This window comes from Struthio camelus, chromosome 21 (genome assembly GCF_040807025.1).
Source record: "Struthio camelus isolate bStrCam1 chromosome 21, bStrCam1.hap1, whole genome shotgun sequence".
NCBI classification, from domain to species: Eukaryota; Metazoa; Chordata; class Aves; order Struthioniformes; family Struthionidae; genus Struthio; species Struthio camelus.
Genome location: NC_090962.1, coordinates 3094497 through 3115559, shown reverse-complemented (window position 1 = coordinate 3115559; position 21063 = coordinate 3094497). Strand labels below are relative to the sequence as shown.

The 21063-nt window shown below is 36.4% G+C and overlaps 1 protein-coding gene across 1 annotated transcript in view; it reads right to left on the bottom strand.

The window, feature by feature from the left end:
* Positions 1-21063, bottom strand: part of GNB1 (G protein subunit beta 1) — a 52899-nt gene that overhangs the window by 5807 nt on the left and 26029 nt on the right. Inside the window, 6 exon segments of the mRNA XM_009671585.2 lie at positions 1361-1427; positions 4298-4460; positions 6600-6663; positions 8704-8810; positions 10648-10686; positions 14954-15061. Coding sequence (XP_009669880.2) covers positions 1361-1427; positions 4298-4460; positions 6600-6663; positions 8704-8810; positions 10648-10686; positions 14954-15010 — 497 coding nt within the window. The 5' untranslated portion in view covers positions 15011-15061.

Genomic DNA, 21063 nt, shown 5'->3' with positions numbered 1-21063 from the left:
GTGTGTGTTTTCTTTTTTTTCTTTCTTTTCTTTTTTTTTTTTTTTTTTTTTTTAAGATAAGAGTAGCATAAACGTCTACCTAAAGAAAAGGATTTTTACGCGTTTCTAGAAATAGAGGGCAAATGCAATGACTGATGATCACGGTTGTTTAGACACAAATTTCTTGTGACATGGCAATGGCTTTATCTTCTAATACTACTATAAGGCTGAGCAGTCCTGGTAAAGCTACAGCAAAAGATGAGTCAGCATTTCTGTTGCTTTTAAAAACTCATTGAGGATATACAACCTGGTGAATGTTGTGTCTTGTCTTAAATTTGCCCCACTTGCCCATGACAAGCTCGCTACTGTGATAATCAAAGAGCAGGACAGGAAGAAATAACAATACCATGATCTCTCATAAAAAGAGGTCTAAACATTTAAGAAACATTAAAGATATTTATTTTCTGTCTACTTCTCAGTAAGCCAGCCTCATCAGTCAGAGATTTACACCAGGCAAATAAGAGATCAATGTACTTTGTTATCCTTCTGGGAGTTTGGCTGAACTGAAGTGACGTCAGGGACAAACTGTTATCCAGATAACTGCCAAGATGCTATAATAAGTCCTGAAACAGCTGCATCTTCTTGTGAAGAGCATCATTTTAACAGATCCAGTTTGTTTTTAAGAAGTTATCACAAACATTTTTGTATAAAAAACCAAATATCTATATTCAATAGCTACTCAGAATCAGTGCACTAACAGAAGGGCCTTGAAAGAGATTGATGCTGTGTAGAAAAAATTCACTGGATGACCTTTGTTTTTAAAAAAACTCCTGCTGAGGAGAGTTGTATTGCTTTTAAGAAGGAGATATACTAGAAAAATCAATGAAAAAAAGATTTGAGGGTTCAGAAGCTAATATTTTTATTAAGATATATACCTACATTCTCCTCAAAAAAAAAATCTGTTGTCACTGTAGAATGTTCTCTAGGAGCTCTTATGAATAGTGTTATGCATTGAAATTTATATAAAAATGATCTTGTTAAAAATGTAATAAATACTGAATACTACAGAACTTCAAAAAAAAACAGTCATTAGTCTAATACACTTATTTCCAAAAGCCAAGTATTTAGGGTCAAAAATTCCATATCATCTTGTCACAAAGAATTACATGAAACTCTTCAGAATATGGACATAACTAAACAATCAAAGCTAATAAATTTGCCTGATGGTTTTCTATTATTAGTTAAAACTTGACATAAAAAAAGCAACAATCACTTCTAGTCTTCTGGAGAAATATCAGCTTTAACAAGAATTAAGTTTGTTTCAGTAAGACCAACTGTGAACAGCCAATACTAACACTTATGTCACAATATTACTGCTTACCAAGTGGTGTCGCCAGAGCTGGTAACAATCTGATTATCATCCAAGAAACGGCAGCATGACAAGTATCCTGAAAGCAAAATCCAAAGTGGATGAATATAAAACCAGAGATGACTTTATGTTCCATAATGGCTGCTTCCTCCTCTCGTACAGAGTCACTAAAAACTACCAAGTAGCCTAAAACATAACAAAGAATTTTAACTTCAAAGCTTTTGGACAAAGTAACTCTTTACAGATGATGCCCAATTCAACCACTTCTCCTTGTGGTTTCCTGGCAATTCTCCTTGTGTCCTGAAAGTGGGGAACGGTGCCTTCCTATAAATCACTTCACTGGTCACAATCACTATTTGAAGGTCAAATCAGCACTGCTTTCCTCACTCCACCCAGACAGTACATAACTCCTCTAAATAAGATAGCTAAAATAAGGTTTTGTAAGAAAGACACCTGAGAAAATATGAAATAGCATTAAACCTGCTTTAGTCTATATTTCTTTTATTCTTTTCCATATGAATATTCATTAATGTATAACTACTCATTTCTGAGCAACCTTAGTTTCCTTCAATGGTAGATTTCATACCATTTACTTTACTCCTCATAATTAAGTCTTGATCAGGCAGAAAGTCAGCAAGATAGAGCCCACCTGATGTTTTTTTCCTCAAGAACTGTTAAAAATTTTTTTCCACAGCCAAGCTGGCAGCCTCTAGAGCAAGAAGCATCCATTTTCCTGCACACTGGATTACACTCTTTGCAGAAAGAGAGGGATCATAAACATGACGTGCAGCTTCAGAGCCGCAATCGTAAAAGAATTGCTTTACTACAGTTGATTCCCGTTTGCAGATTGCTGGAGAAATTACTGATTCTGCAAGAAAGCAGAGCCTGCTGATTTGTACGTTAGGCTCAGTGCTACTCCAGGACTCTGTGATACCAAAGTGACTACTAAATAGCCAATGTTTTCATTTTTAACTGAGTTCAAGAAAGCACCCACCCAGCTTTCCTCTGAAAGTTTCCAATGTCACTCAAAAAATACAACCTGTCCATTATTGTCCAAAGCAATCCATATTTTCTAGTTACTGCTGCTTCTAAGGTGCACATCTCCCTTACTCTTGTGTCCTAAAGAACACAGTTATCTTCAGCCAGGGAATTTGCATTTAAAAGTGCGTAACAAAGCTGATTCCCTTAGTTTGTTCTGAAAGAAAAAAGAACTGTTCAATTCATCCACACCTACAACTCCTGTTTAAGTGCCATGCGGGACCTTCTTGCTTCTAAAACTTTGTAACAATTACGGTTGTATAATCCTTCTTACTTAACTAGATGAATTTTGCTTTATCAGTTACTAATGGAGAAGTCTGCAGGTACACTTTCAATCATAATTCAAGAAGCAGAGTCTGTAAGATATAGCTCTATCATTTCACAGTTCTTCCTAACCGTAATTGGCCTAGAGATAACTACGTAACTTAGAATCCTCAGAACAGCTGCTGTTAAACACCTTCCCCTCCAACCAAGAGGAAAAAAAGTGGAGGCTTGGTATCAATGTGATTGTTCAGTTCTTTAGTACATAATTGTATTAGCTTCTGAGACTAAACTAACAGAAAGGAGTCACAGCAGACACATGTCACACTTCACTTTGTAGTGATACCCACTATTAGAACCTCTCTTGTGAGCGCATAAGTGCAAACAAATTGAACTATACAGGAATAACCTGAGGTAAGATATTCCATACTGTTCAACATGACTTCTTTCCCCAAAGAGATTATTCAATTTTAGAGACTGTTGAGAAAGCACATACTGAGTATGGCAGGCACCTGCAAGAAACGTGAAGACCCTGAAACACAGATCATGATTTTACCTGAGATTCAATGAACTTGCTGTTTCTACCCTTCTCAACTATAAGGGCGTCTTAAGTTAGGATTAGAACCCAGGGTCTCACCCATCACAAACCCCACCCAAGAGGACTAAACCAAGATGGCTTTAGTCCATCTTAAAAATTGAAGGCAAAAATTTGAGGGTACTGTATTTTGGGGAGAACGGAGAGAAGCAGAAGAGAAAGCAGCGAGAAGTTAAACCTCTACAGTTATGGAATGCCACCAGAACGAAGCTGCCTTATGAAAGGTTAAAAATATTTTCACGTGAGTCTCTATTGATACTCTTTGAACAAAAGATGTTAAAAATGAGGGCAAGAAAAAGCCTTCAAAAGTGGTTACGAAGCAGCTACATTTTTATTATTATGAGAAACAAAGGTGCACAATACAGTATATTTTTTAAATAGGAAATTACGTTAAGTAACTAGTAAAAGCTTTCTCCACAAAGACATGTTGAATAGACTGTATTATATTTCTGAAGTGTCTTTATCATATCTTCTCTCCAAGCCTGCACTAATAATGTAAACAGATTGAGGAATGGGCACCTGAAGCTGGATCCATTCATAATACAGATGAAGAATTTAACTCCCTGCCAGGATGCTGCGACGAACTGATAACTTGACAACATATTGCATCTTAACGTGAGCACTGCTTATTCAAGACTGTGTATGGTAAAGTATCATCAAGCTATTGCAGTGAATAGCCAAGCACTTAAAACTCTGAGAAAGTTGCGTGAAGCTTGCGATTATCATGATTAAGAAACCCAAAAGTATTTCAAGGAATTTTTAAAAACAACAATGTACAAACTGATAAAGCTGGAAACAAAAGGGAAAGCTATTTAGAAACAATTTGTCAAAAGGGAGAAGATTTAGTTACCAAGGTCCAAAAACACAGAAGAGGAACTAACACACAACAGGGTTTAAACAACTTATTACACCTAATATTAACAGAGTCATCCTAGACTACACAGTAAAATAACCTTTCAATGAAACTCTGAATCATACAACAGACTTAGAAGGAAAAAAACAAAGTTTTCACCATGGGCTTAAATGCCTTGATCATTCTTGAAATAGGCACTCACCTGTGTGACCAGCCAGTTCACGGCTGACACGTACATTCCCTTCACGCGTTTTCAGGTTATAAATGGAACAGATGTTATCAAGACCACCGCAAGCCACATAGTTTCCAGAAGGAGCATATGCACAAGTCATGACCCAAGATGAACGCAGGGGAATAGCATGCACCTGAAACAAAGACACACCAATTACTTCATCAACAAAAACTGACTTAATAGATTACAGTCAGGAAGTTTTTCATCTCTCAAGCCACACATCTTTTGGTCAAAACAGACAAGAGGGAAAAAAAAAAAACATGGAAAAAAGTCTTTGGCTGTTTGAGTATCAAAGTATTTTAAAGGTAACTTGCTCATGCAGCTTGTCACATCAGTTAAAGCTGTAATTAAAACCTGAAATCTGCTTTCCCTGAATCCGTTCTAATCAGAAATTCTCACAAAAGCTAAATGATTTTGGTTCAGTGCTGATGGCCATTGGTTTATTACAGGTTCAGGAAAATACTGATTTCCAAGTACAGTAAGCAAAACTGCCAATTCCAAGCTTAGATGGTATGGGTGAACAAGTGAAGAAATTGCTACTTTCGTCCCCATTTAAATCCTTCCTCAGAAGCCCACTGCAAGCAATTAAACTTCGCATTTACATAACTACCCCATGTTTCCTTGTCATCCCATGCTCAAAGGACAAAGAACTTTATACAAAATTATTGAAGCTAAACCTTTTTTGTCTCAGTAACTCATTGCTGTCATCTCTGAAATTTGTTCATAGCATCTATGAGAAAGGGATCATATCCTTATACATACTGTGAGATTTCATGTAATATTCACAATCTTCCGACATTTCTTAGATAGATAGAAGATAATTGTTTGTCCCTCTACTACTACAGAAATCAGCAATCCTGCAGCAATCAGCACTTAAAGAATAATACCCTGCACTAAGAACACAAACAGCTCATTTTGTTAAGTCTTATGCCATGGAACTAATTTGAATATTCATCTCGAGGCATTTTAGTTTGATGACAACTTTGTTATTCCCATTGCGTGGTGCAACTGCCAAAAGACCATCCTTCATGACTCTCATACAAATATTTCTGCATTAACTGCTTCTGGGTGCTACCTCGTCAAGTTTAATGATATATTAACACAAAAATACTTACTAGCTATAATTCCAACTTCCAATTTCTTTGGTTTTTTTAAACTCTCCCTACTTCACTGAGTCAATTTTGTCAGGGCAGTGAGAAGAGGTGATGTTTTTGCAGTTGAAGAGTTTTATTTCTGATTCTAGTGAAGATTTCAGTCTAGTAACAATCTCTGATTTAGTTCTCCCATTCTAAAAAAGACGTTCCCTGACTCTTGGTGATGTTATGGGTTAACATCCATTTGAAAGAGATACTAATATGGAAATCTTGGCATATAATTATTATTTTAGCTTATCTGTCAGTTGACAAGGTGCACTGTAGTCATTTAAAACACATTTACCTGCAGATGGGGGCGAGGGGAGGAGGATGAAGACAAAGGGATGCATTTATTTCTATTTAGTAAACATTATCACTACTCTTTACTGAAGCTACGAGTTCAGCAGTTTTTCAGCATGAGGGTTTCGGCAATAATCTCAGCTTTAGGAGTTGCTGCCTTCGCTGTTTTGTTTCTCCTTCCCCCCCTGTACCATGCCACCTGCCTAAGTGAATTGACAAAATTATTTGCAAGGTGATGATATGAGCTAAACCAGGAAAACTTGTTTGAAAAGTCAGTTCTGTGCTCCCACGCGCAACATAGACCTGAGCAGCTGTGTCAACCCAGCTCAAAGGGGCAACATGCAAACTCTGTTGCTAGCGCTGCTAATTGCAACCATAACCACTAAATATCAGCTACTGTCATATGAAAGTAAAAGGAACTCTGAACTGCATCACATGGTTGCAGTCAGGAAACAGCCCATTAGATATTTCCAGTATTTCAATACTTTAATGAAGACCCAAAACCAAATCATCATGGCTATGCTGAAGTCTGACTATTTTGGTGCAAAATGTTGATTACTTCTTGGTCTCTGATGATAAACACTTCTGTGGCATCAACACAAATCAAAGCATTCCCCAGAACTCAGTAGGGTTTTTTGTTTGTGTTGCACGCTTCCATACACAACACACTTAGGACTCTAATGGAGTTCCTTATATGCAAACTTCACTGTTCTAGAGATGTCAAAATTTAGGCTTATGACTATAAAAGTAACATAGCCAAAATCATGATAGGTAATATTTCTTTCCTTTGCATTTACAAAAGAATTATAATAATTTAGGAACACTTCAGTTAATCTTACCTTGTTTGTAGTATAGCTGTCCCAAATTATAAGTTTGCCATCCTGGGAGGCACTAACTAGAAGCCTAGGGAGGAAAGAGCAGGTAAATACAGTCACCACAGACAAACAGAAAGAAGCATCTTTCTGATGACATTTGTCTCCACTACCAAGGCTAAGGCATTTGAAATCATTTAAGAACAGCACGTCATTAGCCAAGTCTAATTATTAGCACTATAAGAACAACACTCAATTTCACATGCTAAATATTAAGAAAACGTGTGTGGTGGCAACTACATATCTACACATTCCGACCTTAGAAAAACCTGCAGCCATGCAATAAGCATCTCAGCGCTGAAAACTAAAGCAGAAAATCTTGCATGTTACCTGTACTTCTATGTTCTACACAGAAGCTTCAGATTCATTAAGCTGGGAATCTTATATATCAATGTGTTTTCCCTTTTCTTATTTTTACAACTAGAATTTAAATTCTAAGCTTTCAAAAAACCTGAATATACGTCAGCATTGAAATGCAATCAAATTTCATTTCATTGAAACGCAATGAAAGTGAAATGCAGCATGCAAAGATGTTACTAACGGAAGGCATAGCTTTAGGAATAATTTTACTGTAAAACAACTTCCTTACTCCTCCCCTGCAATTCGGTTTGAACCATGATGCACCTCACTGCTGCTCACAGCTCTCTTACCTGATTGCATAACATTTAATGATAGATCAGCATACTGACTTCAAACATCCATTCAGCCTCCACCTTTCCTAAGTAATTTTGGATAAGACAGTCCAATACTGTATCTGTATTTATTCAGTGCATCTTTGTCTGATCTTTTCCAAGTTGAACAACACAGTGCAGTCAGTGAAGTGTTCCAGTCTGTTTGCGTTACTTTTTTTTTCTTGCTCGACATCATATTTTTGTCAGTCTAGAGACTGAATCCCCATCTTTAAGCTATATGCCAAAGAGAAGCCTAAAGCAATGAAGTCTGCACACCCGGGAGAAACTACATTATCTCACAGGCATAGAAAGTTAGAGTGCAAGATGCTACAAAACGTAACTCACTACATAACAATTGTGTCTCTCTGATCAAGTGCTAAGCAATTCAGAAACTGGAAGTATAACACATCATGATTTACTTTCCATCTTCATGCTGCATACTGTTTTGTTTGTAAGCACTTGGCTATTTTGATTTAGCATATTGAATCTATACACGCACACAGGAGTTCACACGTTTCTTTCAAATAGTAAAACTTGTTTACACAAATCTGATAAAAAGATAATTTTAGCAACACCAAGCTTTCTTTGACAAATCTCTATCAAGTAGAAAGAGTCTAGCTGTAACTTGCAAATTCCTAAGGGTAAAAAAAAAAATACATTCCATATGTTCCTGCAATGAAGCAGCAACACATTCATTTAACTGAAGCTTGAAAATTTCCTGCCATTAGTGTGCCAAAAAAAGGAAAAGAAAAAAAAAAAAAAAGGGGGGGGGGGCAAGGGGAATAGGAGGAAGAAGAAGAAAAAGAATTAAAAAATGAAAGTAGCCGATAGTGGTAGCATTTAGTTTCACTATATACAGTTAACATCAGTGATTAATAGGAAGTATTTAAGGGAAAAATGTAACAGATACAAAGGTCTACTCTATCTCTAAGTTTCCTCAGAAATCCTATGGTACGACAACCATATTTTTCAGGTAAGTAGAAGGGACTGGTATTTTGATACCAAATTTGCATTTCAAAAACGTGGAGGTTAGCAGGGTAAAAGTAACATTAAGTGTTGCTGTGTTCTATTGGTACTAGAATAGGACTTTGTTATGAAACTTAAGCAGGTAAGGGTGATCGCTTCAATTTTAAGTTCCCACTTAAAGTGGAAAAAGGCTGCTTTCAACTCCAAGCCTTTACCTAAAAAGGACTTCAAGTAGACTGTAGCCATCACTAAAAAACAAAAACAAAAACCACACACACAGAAATGTATGTTTGTTTGGGGATTTTTTTTTTGGTCATGGATTTTTTTTTTTTTTCCTGGTCATAGGAGTGATGGGAACAGGAAAATAGTTCCATGCATTCAATTTTCCAAAGAACAGTGAAGCCAAATTATCAATCTGTACCACTAGCACTCACCTGGAATCAGTCCCCCAGTGCATCGCGTAAATTTTAGCCAGGTGTCCCCGGAGCGTTCTTCTAGTGCGCATTTGAATTCTCCCCACTGGGTCAATATTGGCTGTGATCTGAAGTGGGAATGGTGTTATACACTAAATTTTCACTCCATAGTTCCCAAAGTAACACATTAAACACAGTTGCATTTGAACAAGCGTTCCAATGCAGATGAAAGAAAGAATCAGCCCCATATTTTGAATATGAAGTTTAAAAAAATTTGACATAATCAAAAGTTATTTTATGTAGATCTGTTTACTTAACAACTGCAGAATTTGTCTCTAGATGCAGCCTATCACGTTTATAGACTTTGCTTAGGTCATATCTTCTTAGACCTCTGGGATTTCAGACCTCTGATCTAAGTTCTCTACTCCTGTACAGATATATACGACAGACTGAACAGCGTGTTTGTTTGTTTTCTCTCAGAAGAAGTGGATAGTAGCAGGAGAAATATCAGGCTTTAAACATGCCTCCATTTTTAAAGGGTGAATGAATAGCTCACTGTCAAATATAAATCGTCTTCCAAGCACAGAATTATGACATTCATAGTATTCATGTTTTATTTAACTTTCTGAAGATAAAAGTAGACTCAGGAATATGTGAATAGCAAGGTGAGCAAGTCATCAGTTTAGCTGTCATTATACTGTTAAGTTTAACAAAAATAATTCCTTCGGCCTGGAGAGAAGTACTGGTTTAAAAAAAATAAATAAACAAACAAAAATCGCACAGCACATAACGCATTTCCAGTAATATAATGAGTGCACATCACAACAAATTCAAGAGTTTGCAACTTCATTTTATGGTTAATATCTGCAGACTCCTCCTGTCTCTAAGTTACAGGATTATTTAGCAAGTGCATTTGAGCAAAGATCTCTGCTTTTCTGGAAAAACAAAACACAGCTCAGGACTCAAATGAACAGATAAGAACGTTTCCTAGGCAGAAAGACTCTCTCATGGTGCACATCTTATATGAAGAACTGAGGCCTTTTTGCACACTTTCACCCTGGGAAATGCTTATTAAGCTAACATATCTGACACATTGTGCCTCACACAAGATGAAATCACAAGGTATTTATGCTCAAAGAAATGCTGACATTACCTTTTTACTCGATACTTTTGTGACATTTTAAATGAATAATCTGACACCAATCACTTCTGTACCAACAAACTTAAACCAGGTGCAGAAGCTTATCAGACAACATTAAAGCAGAGAAATTGAAATATGTGACAAGAACAGACTCTGATTCACAACGTATCTAGAAAATAAGCAAAGGCTAGCCACTTTTGCTAGTGCAGTAAGTCTGCTTCAGTTTGAATTCTTCCCCAAGTTTCGGGGGGGGGGGGGCAGGGGGGGGAGGAAAGGTGGAAGGAAACCATGTCTACTCTATGAGATGGACTGCAGGGCACAAGATTCCCCCCTCCACCTAGTTAACACTGATTGAGCCCCAAGCCAATAGGATCAAACGTGACCACAGAGCAACACGCAGAAACATTATCTCAGGTTTAAAAGCAGTTCAGACACCAGTGCAGCACCATGTTGAAATTAATAAGCAGGTTAACCTCAGCAGGTCTTATGGCTCAGACTGTCACAGTAGCGTAACAACACTACCAACATATCCATAGCAGAATTTTGAGGCTCCCGTGCATTATTTTCCACTGAGCAGTAGAGATACGCCCAAGTCACCTATCAAAGTACTGCTCAAGTCTACTGCTCTCAAGAACTGGGCAAACACAATCAACATACATATTTATAGAGGAAGTGTTTTACCACCCAAAGGCAAAGAAAAAGAATTGGATAGGGGAGAGAAGAGAAAAGAGACTAATTTGAATGAAATAAATATTTTCATACCTTATTCTCCGTCTATAAAAGGGATATTTTGTAATTCAGGTTAACCTCTAATGAAAACTTACCTGAGCCAGGGTGGCATCCGCACATGCTTTCCTAGCATCCTGCAACAACAACAAAAAATTAGAGAAATTGGAAGAAGTTCCGTGCATCTATTTATCCTCAAATTTTATTTCGTCAAGTTAATCAAGTCCCTTCAAAACATGGTTTAAAAGAGCATTTTGCTTGTCATCCAGGGAGGACCATCATAACTGGAACATGAAAATAAAAAACCCAGACTGCTGTCAAAATATACCTAGCACTCACTTTGAAGTTTTCTTCTTTTAGGATAAAGGTAACATCATTTTCAGCATGAAGGCAGTCAAGCAGAAGAGCTTGCCCAAAGAGGTTGTGCAGTCTTCACCCTTGGAGTTTTTCAAGGCCCAAATAGATAAATCCCTGAATAACCTGGTCTGACCTCGCAGTTAACCCTATTTTGAGCAGGAGGTTGAACTAAATAACTTCTAAAAGTTCCCTTCCAACCTGAGTTATCCTACAATCCTAAAAAGGTTTGCCAACAAAGACCAGAAGCAACCCTCAATAAGTTACACATGCAAGTGGCTTAGAAGTTTCCTTTACTAAGTTTAACTATAAACCAAGTTTCCTTGTCATCAAGTCTAATACCTGATTAAAAAAAATTGAGATAACATTTGTTATGTTCAGAAAAGACTTAAAATAATGAAGATAAGGAGACATGTTAATTCATCAAGCTAGTTATGTATACTAATAACCAGAGAATTTGCAAGCTGTCCTACCATAGTACTTTGCATGGACAGAATTGGCTCTAAGGGACTTAGCTATTTTAATCATCACATGAGAATTTTCACTGTCTGTTCTAGATAACTACAAGCCGTTTTAGAGAATACCAGCAAAAATAATGTTTTCATTTACTACCTAAAAGCAGTCAAGAGAGACTTAACAATACTTAAACTATACAACTGGAGAAACCTTGTTTCTTATAGATGGTATCAAAAAAGTTATTAAAAGGAAAGGTAGAAAAAAAATCTAGACCTTCTGCTCAGCAATAGTGAGAGTTTCTTCTTTCTCTATGGATCTGATGCAACTGCATCTGGTTTTCAGCTGTTCGCATATCCCTTTGTCAGAAATATTTATAAATAAGGAAGAATTTGACAAAAAGTGAACACGGAATGATACAAGTGAAATTAGTATTAGAGACAAGTATATGCAACTGTAAAGAAAAAACAAGCAAGTTAACATCTGAAAACTATGAAAATACAAGATAAAAGTCTATACTATAGAAGAAAGTACAACTAATGCATCTAAGAAAAGGAAAACAAGCTAAACATCTTCATCTTTGCAGCAATAACTACTGGGTAGAATATCTTCCTAAAGGAGAAACTGAGGCCTATTGTTAAGGTAGACTTTTTCCACCTAGGAATATCAACTTTAGAATTGCCCTACAATAGTAGTATGGAAAAATAAACTGGGTAAGTGTCTTAACTGTAAAACCATGTGCATTTACAAGAAAGATTTATCAGGCAGTCTGAATAGTTTATTTATCTACCTGAACTTTGTTCAAAGGCACACACAAACACATCGTGCATGTGTGTGTGTGTGTGTGTGTGTGTGTGTGTGTGTATATGCACGTGTGTGCACATATATTTGTGCATATGTAAGTTCTTGTAACAGGATTCAGCTTTAAAGATGAAATCAGTGTTCTGTTCTTAGCCACTTGAGGACACCCTTAAATAAAACTAAAAGCAGCTAAGCAAACTGTTGTACTAATAAATTAACTTATACTCATTCTGGCATGAAAGCTACTCTATAATCACAGCACACTTGCTTGTTTTCATGCAATAATACAATATATTCTCTTTTTTCTAGGTTGTTAATGCATCTGAAGACACTAGGATATAAATAAAATTATACAAAGAAAGTCAGTACATAAATGTGTTAGTTTAAGCTAGTCTCCAATCTTTACTGGCCCATATACAACAGTATAGATTGAAGTAATTCATTGTGAATGACATTGTGGCATCAGAGATTCCCTATCAGGGATTGCAGAGATAACCACAGTTTTAGTATCATAATTTCTTAAGATGTGGAGACTCATGCCTGTAGGGGACAAGAAGATTCTGAAGCCATGTAATTATCAGTACCATATTCTCCCTGTGGAACGTGACAGGAAAGGAAGGGAAAGGAGTCCCATTTTCACTGCTAGGGGAAATTTCAAACAACAGAAAAGACGCAGCATCTCGATAAGGTAGTTTATGACCTGTTCTAAATTAGGTTCAAATCAAAGCCTCATGAAGTTTGGCAGGAATACACAGAGGTTCCAGATCCCGTTCATACATTAAGTATACAATTGTCCTTTGAGCAACTACACAGCCATGCAATTAAGCCAACACTGGTTCAGGATGGACTGAACAAGCATTGTATGGTCTTGCCATGTAAAAGTAGCCTTTGGCAAATATGAACCAAGTTAGACATGTCAGCTAGCTTTTGACAACTGCTACCCACCTCTGAACATTTTTTGGGGGTGGAGGGGTGGTTATTAAGAAGCCTATCTGAGAGAAAAGGGATTTCATATACTCTTGGACTATACCCCAGTTGTCTGCAAGTTCTGTCCCTAATCAGTTCATTGTTATGAGAAGAATGAACACCCGGATTTGTAAGAATGCCGCTACAGTACACAGATATTTCATTCTGGTAGCAGAATGAAATAGTCTGGAGAGACTGGTAGCATTTGGTATCAGGGAGACTTGAGCCTTGCAGTAAGTTTAGGCACCTCCTCTGAGCTAGCTGTCCAGCTATCAACGAAGAAAAAACACACATATGTACACGCACACACACAGACCCCTTCCCATAAAAGGGAAATTCATGAACAAGTCTCGAGACAAAGAGATGAAACAAGGAAGGCAAGCACTATAACCTTAGTCTGAGGCAGGAAATGATTTTATTTAAGTTTTGTCAGCTCCGAGATTAGAGATTGCTTCTTCAGGATGAGAACAGCAGCAGAAAAAAACACTATCCCTCTGGAGTGCCTCCTCCCAGGTCCATGCAACAGAGAGACAACTAGCAAATAGCATAGGTGCTGGAAGACTGACAAAAGGAATATGCAAGAGGGGAACAAAAAGCATACCACGGGTAACCTTTAGACAGAGAATACTAATTAAAATCCTCTGTCACAGCCTTATTTCACAGAGCACATCTTGGAGATCTCATCCTATGATGCACAGAAGCAACCAGTAGTTTTTAATGTTTCATTTTCTAAAGGAGATTTGTCTTTCTTTCAGTAAGAGTATTTTTACCATTAAGTCACCTGAAAGGACAAGCTGCTAAAATCTCTAAAGAAAAGGGCATTAAATGCATACAGGGAGATCAGGATGAGCAAGAACTAAGAGGCAGTTCCAATTTGATTAAACTTGATTCCGTCCTTGATGTCCTTCCTAGAGAAGCATGAGATATCAAGCAAAGTCTCTCCTGAATCTCTACATCAGTGAGGATTTGGAGTTGGTCTACATTAAACTCATTTATAGCCATTACTTTGGAAACTGGATAATAAATTTTGTTCTGTATGCATTATGCTCCCCTCTAGAATGAAATAAAACACTGAGAATATTCTAAATCATGTCAAGTTTCATAAAACATTTTTCAAATTAAATCTAAAATACATGTCATTTGGACAACATTGTTTCTTTAAACAGACTGCTCTCACTCTTCTTTTACTCAGTATACAGAAAATGAGCAGACATCAGCAATTCAGAAAGATGCATTATACTGCTTTAATCTACACTTAATAATGCGATTTCACATGACAGCCTACAGATAGAGCTTACATAAACCTTTAATCATGCTCAGGAAGTTTTCAGCTTCATTCCTCAGCTTATTTGCTCAGAGGGTGACTAAGTTTAACATATTATATCCTGTTGAACTATTGTTTGCAATACACATATAGTGTTTAGCACTATATGTAACCAACTTAGTGTGCAAAGCATGTTCCCTTTCATTTAGTCTCATCACAAATGCACTTGATATAAGCAGGTGAAATAGATATCGCAAGGAAAATGAAACATTTGTTTAATGTCTGGTACAGAAAAACTTCAGGAAGCACATTCATTCTGATCTAAGCCACTTTGTATATTTATTTGTGTAGCTATTATTTTCTAAGCAATATTAAGAATCAAAAAGTTATTTCCAAGAGCAGCTACATGTGCTTACACTTTTTAAAGATCCATGTCATGAACCCTGCAATATGTTATGAAAACATTAACTTATATAGCATTTATGTTCACCTCTGTTCTTCTCAAGACGCAAAAAATGACCATTCTTCTACACAGCGACTTCATGACCCACTGATTGAATACGTACCCTGATTTGGTTTTTCAGTTGCTCAGCCTCCTGGCGTAACTGGTCAAGCTCACTCATTTTCCCGTGCTAAAGTTGCGCTTCACTGCTACCTCTGAGGGGACCAGAAATCTGAAACAAATAATGAGAATTAGTAGGAGTCATAGCTTGAAATTAAAACGTAGACTGTCTCAACTAGCACAAGCAACACACACGCACAAGCAGTGACCGGTTTCCAAACACTGAAACAGATGATAGTATCTCTGAAATCCCCTCAGAATAAGGTATTACCATACTTGAAATGTGCTTGATTTTTAGTTTTGCTTTTCTCCCCTCCAGTCACAATAGATAGAAAATGATTTTTGACTATTCCTTTTCTCCATACCTCCCCCTCATCTTTTTCTGATTCAGTTTTGTATCAACTGAAATTCCACGAAGAGAATAGCAAACTTTTCCAGCTGATAATACTAACGCCAAACACAGAAGCTAGAAATTCTCTGTAAGCTTTAAGAATAGAGTAAGGAACTCCTCCTATGAAAGGATAAGCATCGTTAAGTATTTATAGACTGACAAAAACAATTGCAAAATTCTTTAAAAATAATATGAACTCAATCTGAAATACAGCAATTATGAGAAATGTTGTTCTGATATCTAGAGAGGAAGTCATTTACAATCATCATTCAGGTTTTTATTTGCTAACTATTAAAGTGTCTCCCTAACATTTCTCATAATGGATTTTAACATTAACATGTTATCAGAATAAAAGTAGTAATTTTTGAATGTTGAGAGAAAGAGTCATTTTTTTCCCAGCACCTCATTTTCCTAGCATCAATACTCCCCAAATTACTCACTAACATACAACCCTCTAGCTGCTGCACTCTGCAGCCAGCAATACAGAGCCTGAATAAAAAAATAAATAAATTAAAAAAAAAAAATCACCGAACTGCCTCAACTATTCCCAAGACTGTTTTCCAGTATAAGCATATATGAATTTTCTATTAAGCACACAATTTAGCTTTAAAAAGCTTCTGTTCCAGAAAGGCATTGTTAGCATTTTCACCAGTGTTCTAAACCAACAACTCAGCTGTACCTAAATTTTGTTATAACAACTCTGCATGCTTGTTACGAATATAAGATGCCAAAGAGACACAATAATAAGTTTGTCTTTTGCTGCAGAACAAGGTATCTGTTACATAGAGCATCTACAGTTTATGAAGTAGTGCATTTTTGAGACTATTTTACTAGCCAGAACAGATCCTTTACTACTAAATAATGCAAATACATACTATTCTGTTGAGATCTAATCAGGTTATTTATCTTTGCAAATATGAGGGGTTTGTTTTTTCTAAAGCTCTTAGGTAGCTCTTCCCAAGAGGAAAGATAAGGATAATTGCCAAGTTTTTAGCCAATCACAGTAACAGAACACATTGAGAAGGCAAATTAAAACTAGGAGAGCAGACATTTCTGTTTAATGGAGGAGGGGGAAAAAAAAAAAAAAAAAAGACAGAGAATTATTTGGGCCTTAATGCTCCCATGCTCCCCAAGCAGCGCTGACCCATAATTAGACTTTTCACAAGATCTCTCTATGTAGTAGAAAGTACTCCAAACTGAGACCGAGAACCTAAATGAACATAATGTTAAAAAGCTCTTAATATCATCATTTTCAAGTTTACACTCTTCTCTGAAACCAAGTATTTTAGAGATGGAATTTTATTTAAGTTTTTGTCATCAAAAATCCATTCACACAACTTCAAAGCCCTTTGCTTCATATACATAGCAAAACTAAGACTCTCTCTCTCTTCTGGTTCCAGGGTCATCTTTAAGTCTCTTTAAGACTGGTTGTTCAGCTTAGTTTAAAATCCAGTTAAGACAAAACCTGTCAAGAGTGTTTTATTATCCTATAACCACCTTGTTTTCTTTTGAATATTCTTTTGCTTCTCAAGATCTTTTGTTCAGTCTACATTTAAGACAGAACACTCTGCAGCTGGGTCTCCTTCCAGGTTTTAGCATGAGGACATCACTGTCTACAGTTCCTGTAGAGACACATTGTGAAGCTCAGCTACATATTGTGAAGTATACACTACTCCCCTCCTAAAGGAATTGACAAACTCTAGAGACTTTTTTTCAAAATACATTGGATCAAGATTTGAGATCTTTTAGTTTTTTGATTTCTTTTTCTATTTCTGCCAAGTTACTTTTCTAAGTTACTACACAGCCCAATTTCCACTAAGCACACACCAGCCTTTCCAGGCAGAGTACAACCAACTTAAAGGTGGTGCCTTTCTTATTTCAGAGAAAGGATCTATATTCCAAAGCCTAAGCGTTCAGCTCAAGGTCATAGCAACTGAATGACAGGATCAAGATAAAGATTCAGGACAGAGAACTCCAGCTGCAGAGTTCTGAATAACTAAGCTAGAAATTTAGCTGCAGCTTTATTTTTAAAATATAATAGGGTGAATAAACTAATGGCAACCAAGGTAAATACACCCTCCTACAACACACAGTTTAAAATAGTGTCAATATGTTTGTGCACTAATGCAACACAACTGTTTCTCATCTAAGTGTAACAAAACTTACTTGTATGGAATAGAAAGGCCTAAGGAAATGAAAAATAAACCTAGTTAGATTTATACCAATAACGTGAGACCCATGGGGGGAGGGAAAAAAGGCTCTCTCCTCCACTAGACTTTTTGGCTATTCTGTAGATCAGCAGAGCTCACTAGTACTCAGCGTTAAAACAAACTTTAAAAGAGCAACAACAACAAGGTTAGGGAACTGTATGAAAAAATATTTTTTAATCTATTCTCTCTCTCTCCATACATAGAGAATTTTTATACAGATGTGTTCATACTACAGTCACAAAAATAACAAGCACAGATTTCAAAAATGACCTAGGTTAGCTAGAAATGAGTCACAATTGAATATTATAGTGATATACTTCATTCTGTGGCATGTTCTAAAGGTATTTGACTGCATGCTAACATAAAAAGGTTTCTAGGAGAAACTGTTAGCTTGATAAGGAAGATTATTCTATTTCTGAGGTTTTGAAAGAAGTTACTAAATTTCTAAATCAAGCTAACCTCATGCAAGAAGCCACTACACAAGTTCCACATCCTCTTTCTCCAAATTATTACCATAGGTGTAAAGAAATAGGTAGTAGCAAAATTCATACTTACCTTACCTTCCCTTGAATGTTCTACTGTGTTCTCAAATGCAAGCTTCTCAATAATAACACATTCATTTTGCTGAACTTGCTCAAGACCTTTCCATAGGCTGAAGTGCTTAAGTCTGTATGCTCTAAGCCTAATTCCCCCCAAATCCTGTTGACAAATATAGGTTACAGATAATTCTCTTCTTACTAGGGACAATAATATGCATACTTGCAAGGTAGTTTACTATTCTTCACTACTCCAAATGACCCAAGTCTCTAGTCACCTATTACAAGTTACCCATGAAAGAGTTGCTTTGTTTCCCCTTTTCCCACAGAGGAAAACCAAGTGCTGTCTACACATACCTTGTTATTTAACAACAAACTTTTGTCTCTCAATTTCAGAGGGTTATATTACCATCCCTGTGGAAGAGCTTACAGTTCTATTTTGAAAGCATTTCCATTTAGGATAAAACTTCACAATTCATCAACTATGCCAAAAGGATTTATCTTGCCCCTTGTGTCAAAGTAACAAATTCTTTTTATTTTTGGTTTTCTCTATGCTGCACGAAATAGGAAAGTTATATACATCCGTGCAGTCTTAACTACTGAACAATTCTGCACAAGAATCTGAACAAATGAATAGAAAGCTTTGTGCAATCTATAAAGCATCAAAATACTTGCTGCGGAAGGAGATATACTTAGAATTCCAGTACAATAATTCTAACTTAAAGATAAAGCTCAGAATTCATCGAAAACAGTGACAGGACTGAGGTACAATTCAAATCCACTCATGTCACTGCTACAACATTGAGATCCTTTCCAGAACTAAAGCTACTTAATCCAATGAAGTACAAGCTACTGAGGTGAGCAATGTTTAAATCTAGAACTGAGGTATCATTAAAATCATCAGTTTAACACGTAGACTGATGCTCACCTATATTGAATTATAACAGAATTCCTTCAGTCATATGGTCTTTGGTTAGCTACATATGATTCTTCTCTAAAAGGTCCTGATAACAGCAATGAGAGAAAGCTTATACACGTCATTTTTATTTCGTTTTCCCATACCTCTGGTATGGAGGAAAAATAGTCGTCGTCTCCTATCCTGCCCTAAATCGCCTGTCCTGTGAATAATCTCTACAGTTACGAAAAGAACCCAGATTTCTCATCACAGCTTACGTTAGGCCAAACAATTACATTTTACCCCTTAACAGCCAAACTGCATTTGGCATAAGATTTTTTGTTTTTACTATCCATTATTACTATCAATAATTAAAGTAATCTCATTAAGCCATTGATACAAACTTTGGTAATTTTGGTTTAAAATTATATTTTCCTATGTCAGATTTTTAGCCAAGTAGTCATTTCATAAGGTGAGCTAAATCACCTTTCTTCCATATTAACATATTTGTTCCCCCAATGCCTTTCCTTTTAAAATATATCACTCAAATGTGTATGAAACAGCTAGACGAACAGCAACATGGATCATCTGCAAACACAAAGCCAAAACTTTACAGCCTTAATAACGTGATCACATTATGCCTACCAGACAGTCTCATAGCAGGTCATCCGATTAAAAGAAGCTGTGCTAATCTAGGAGATACTATAAAACCTATTAGCAACATGCCCAGCAGCTTGTATGTTTTCAATGACAAAGTAATTATACGCAATCCACTGCTAATTCCAGTGTTTGGTATCACATTGGCTTTGACGAGTTTTTTCAGGGCTTTCGCCTTTTTAACGGAACAAGATATCGTTTCCCATTTGATTCTCATTCAGTAGAAAACACGGTAAATCAGAAGATCAGAATTGCTTGTGTGACAAGTTTGAGGTGTGCATGCTCTAAGTTACATGGGCTGGAATAGAAGACAAAAGAAATTCAGGGGTGTCCTCTGATCCTGAAGTACACACATCCCAAAATGCTGCGATCACAAGAACGGTATACAGAACTTTAGAGATTAGAGACCATTGAAAAAAAGTATAGAGTAACACAACATAAGTAGTATATGGAATCACACAAGCTGCTGATATACAAACTTCATTTGGGAGAGAAAAACAAACTGGAAGAGATATACTGAGTAGATCAAGAACACTGGTTCACACAGCACTGGTTAAAACAGAGCAAAAAGTTACAGAGGGAATAGGATAGAAAATACTGACAATATTATAATGCCACTGCCTAAGTCAATGGTTTATGTACACCTAGATCACTGTGTTCAATTTTATTCTCTGAAGCTCCAAAAAAAGAACAAAGTGTCCAGAGATGACCAACACAAGTAGCTAGAGAATACCCTAAGAGATGGGTTTAGAGAAAAAACAAGAGGCTTACGATATAAAAGAACACATGCAATAGAAAGCATTAATTTGATGCTTGCTTTTTGAAAAAACAAGGAAATATCTAGTAATGGAAAGTTAACAAGTTTGACTGAGGAAATACTTTCTACACAACACGTGATTAAAATAATATTCATCACAGAGTAATAGGCTTCACAAGAGGCAAAAAAATTCAAAGTTATAGGCAGGAAGTTAATGAAGGTCTCACTGTTCCATGAATACTAGATGTAAACGTGATTACATAGAATATAAACTTGACATTTTTAGGCTCTGATTAAACAATACTGAAACATTAAAAAGAACATTCTGATAAGAGTCCCTTTGTCCACAAGAAGTTTAGCCTTCTTTTCCCAAACATGCCTGTTAAGTAGTTTTTCCACCCATGAGAGAACACATATTCTCTCTCTCTCTCTTTTTTTTTTTTTTTTTTTTTTTTTTTAAAAACAATAGTCCTCTGCCCCACCAAGATGAAACAATTTCATGTACAGTCTCCCTGTGGTTTGCCAGCCCTATTCTTGAAAACATGCAGGCACTAACATTTATTATTTAGCAAGTTTCCTGACCATCTTAAAATCCTTCCTGTTGATGAAAGAATACACACACACTGAAGGAGAAATTAGGCACTTTAGAACTGCAGAGTAAGAAAAAG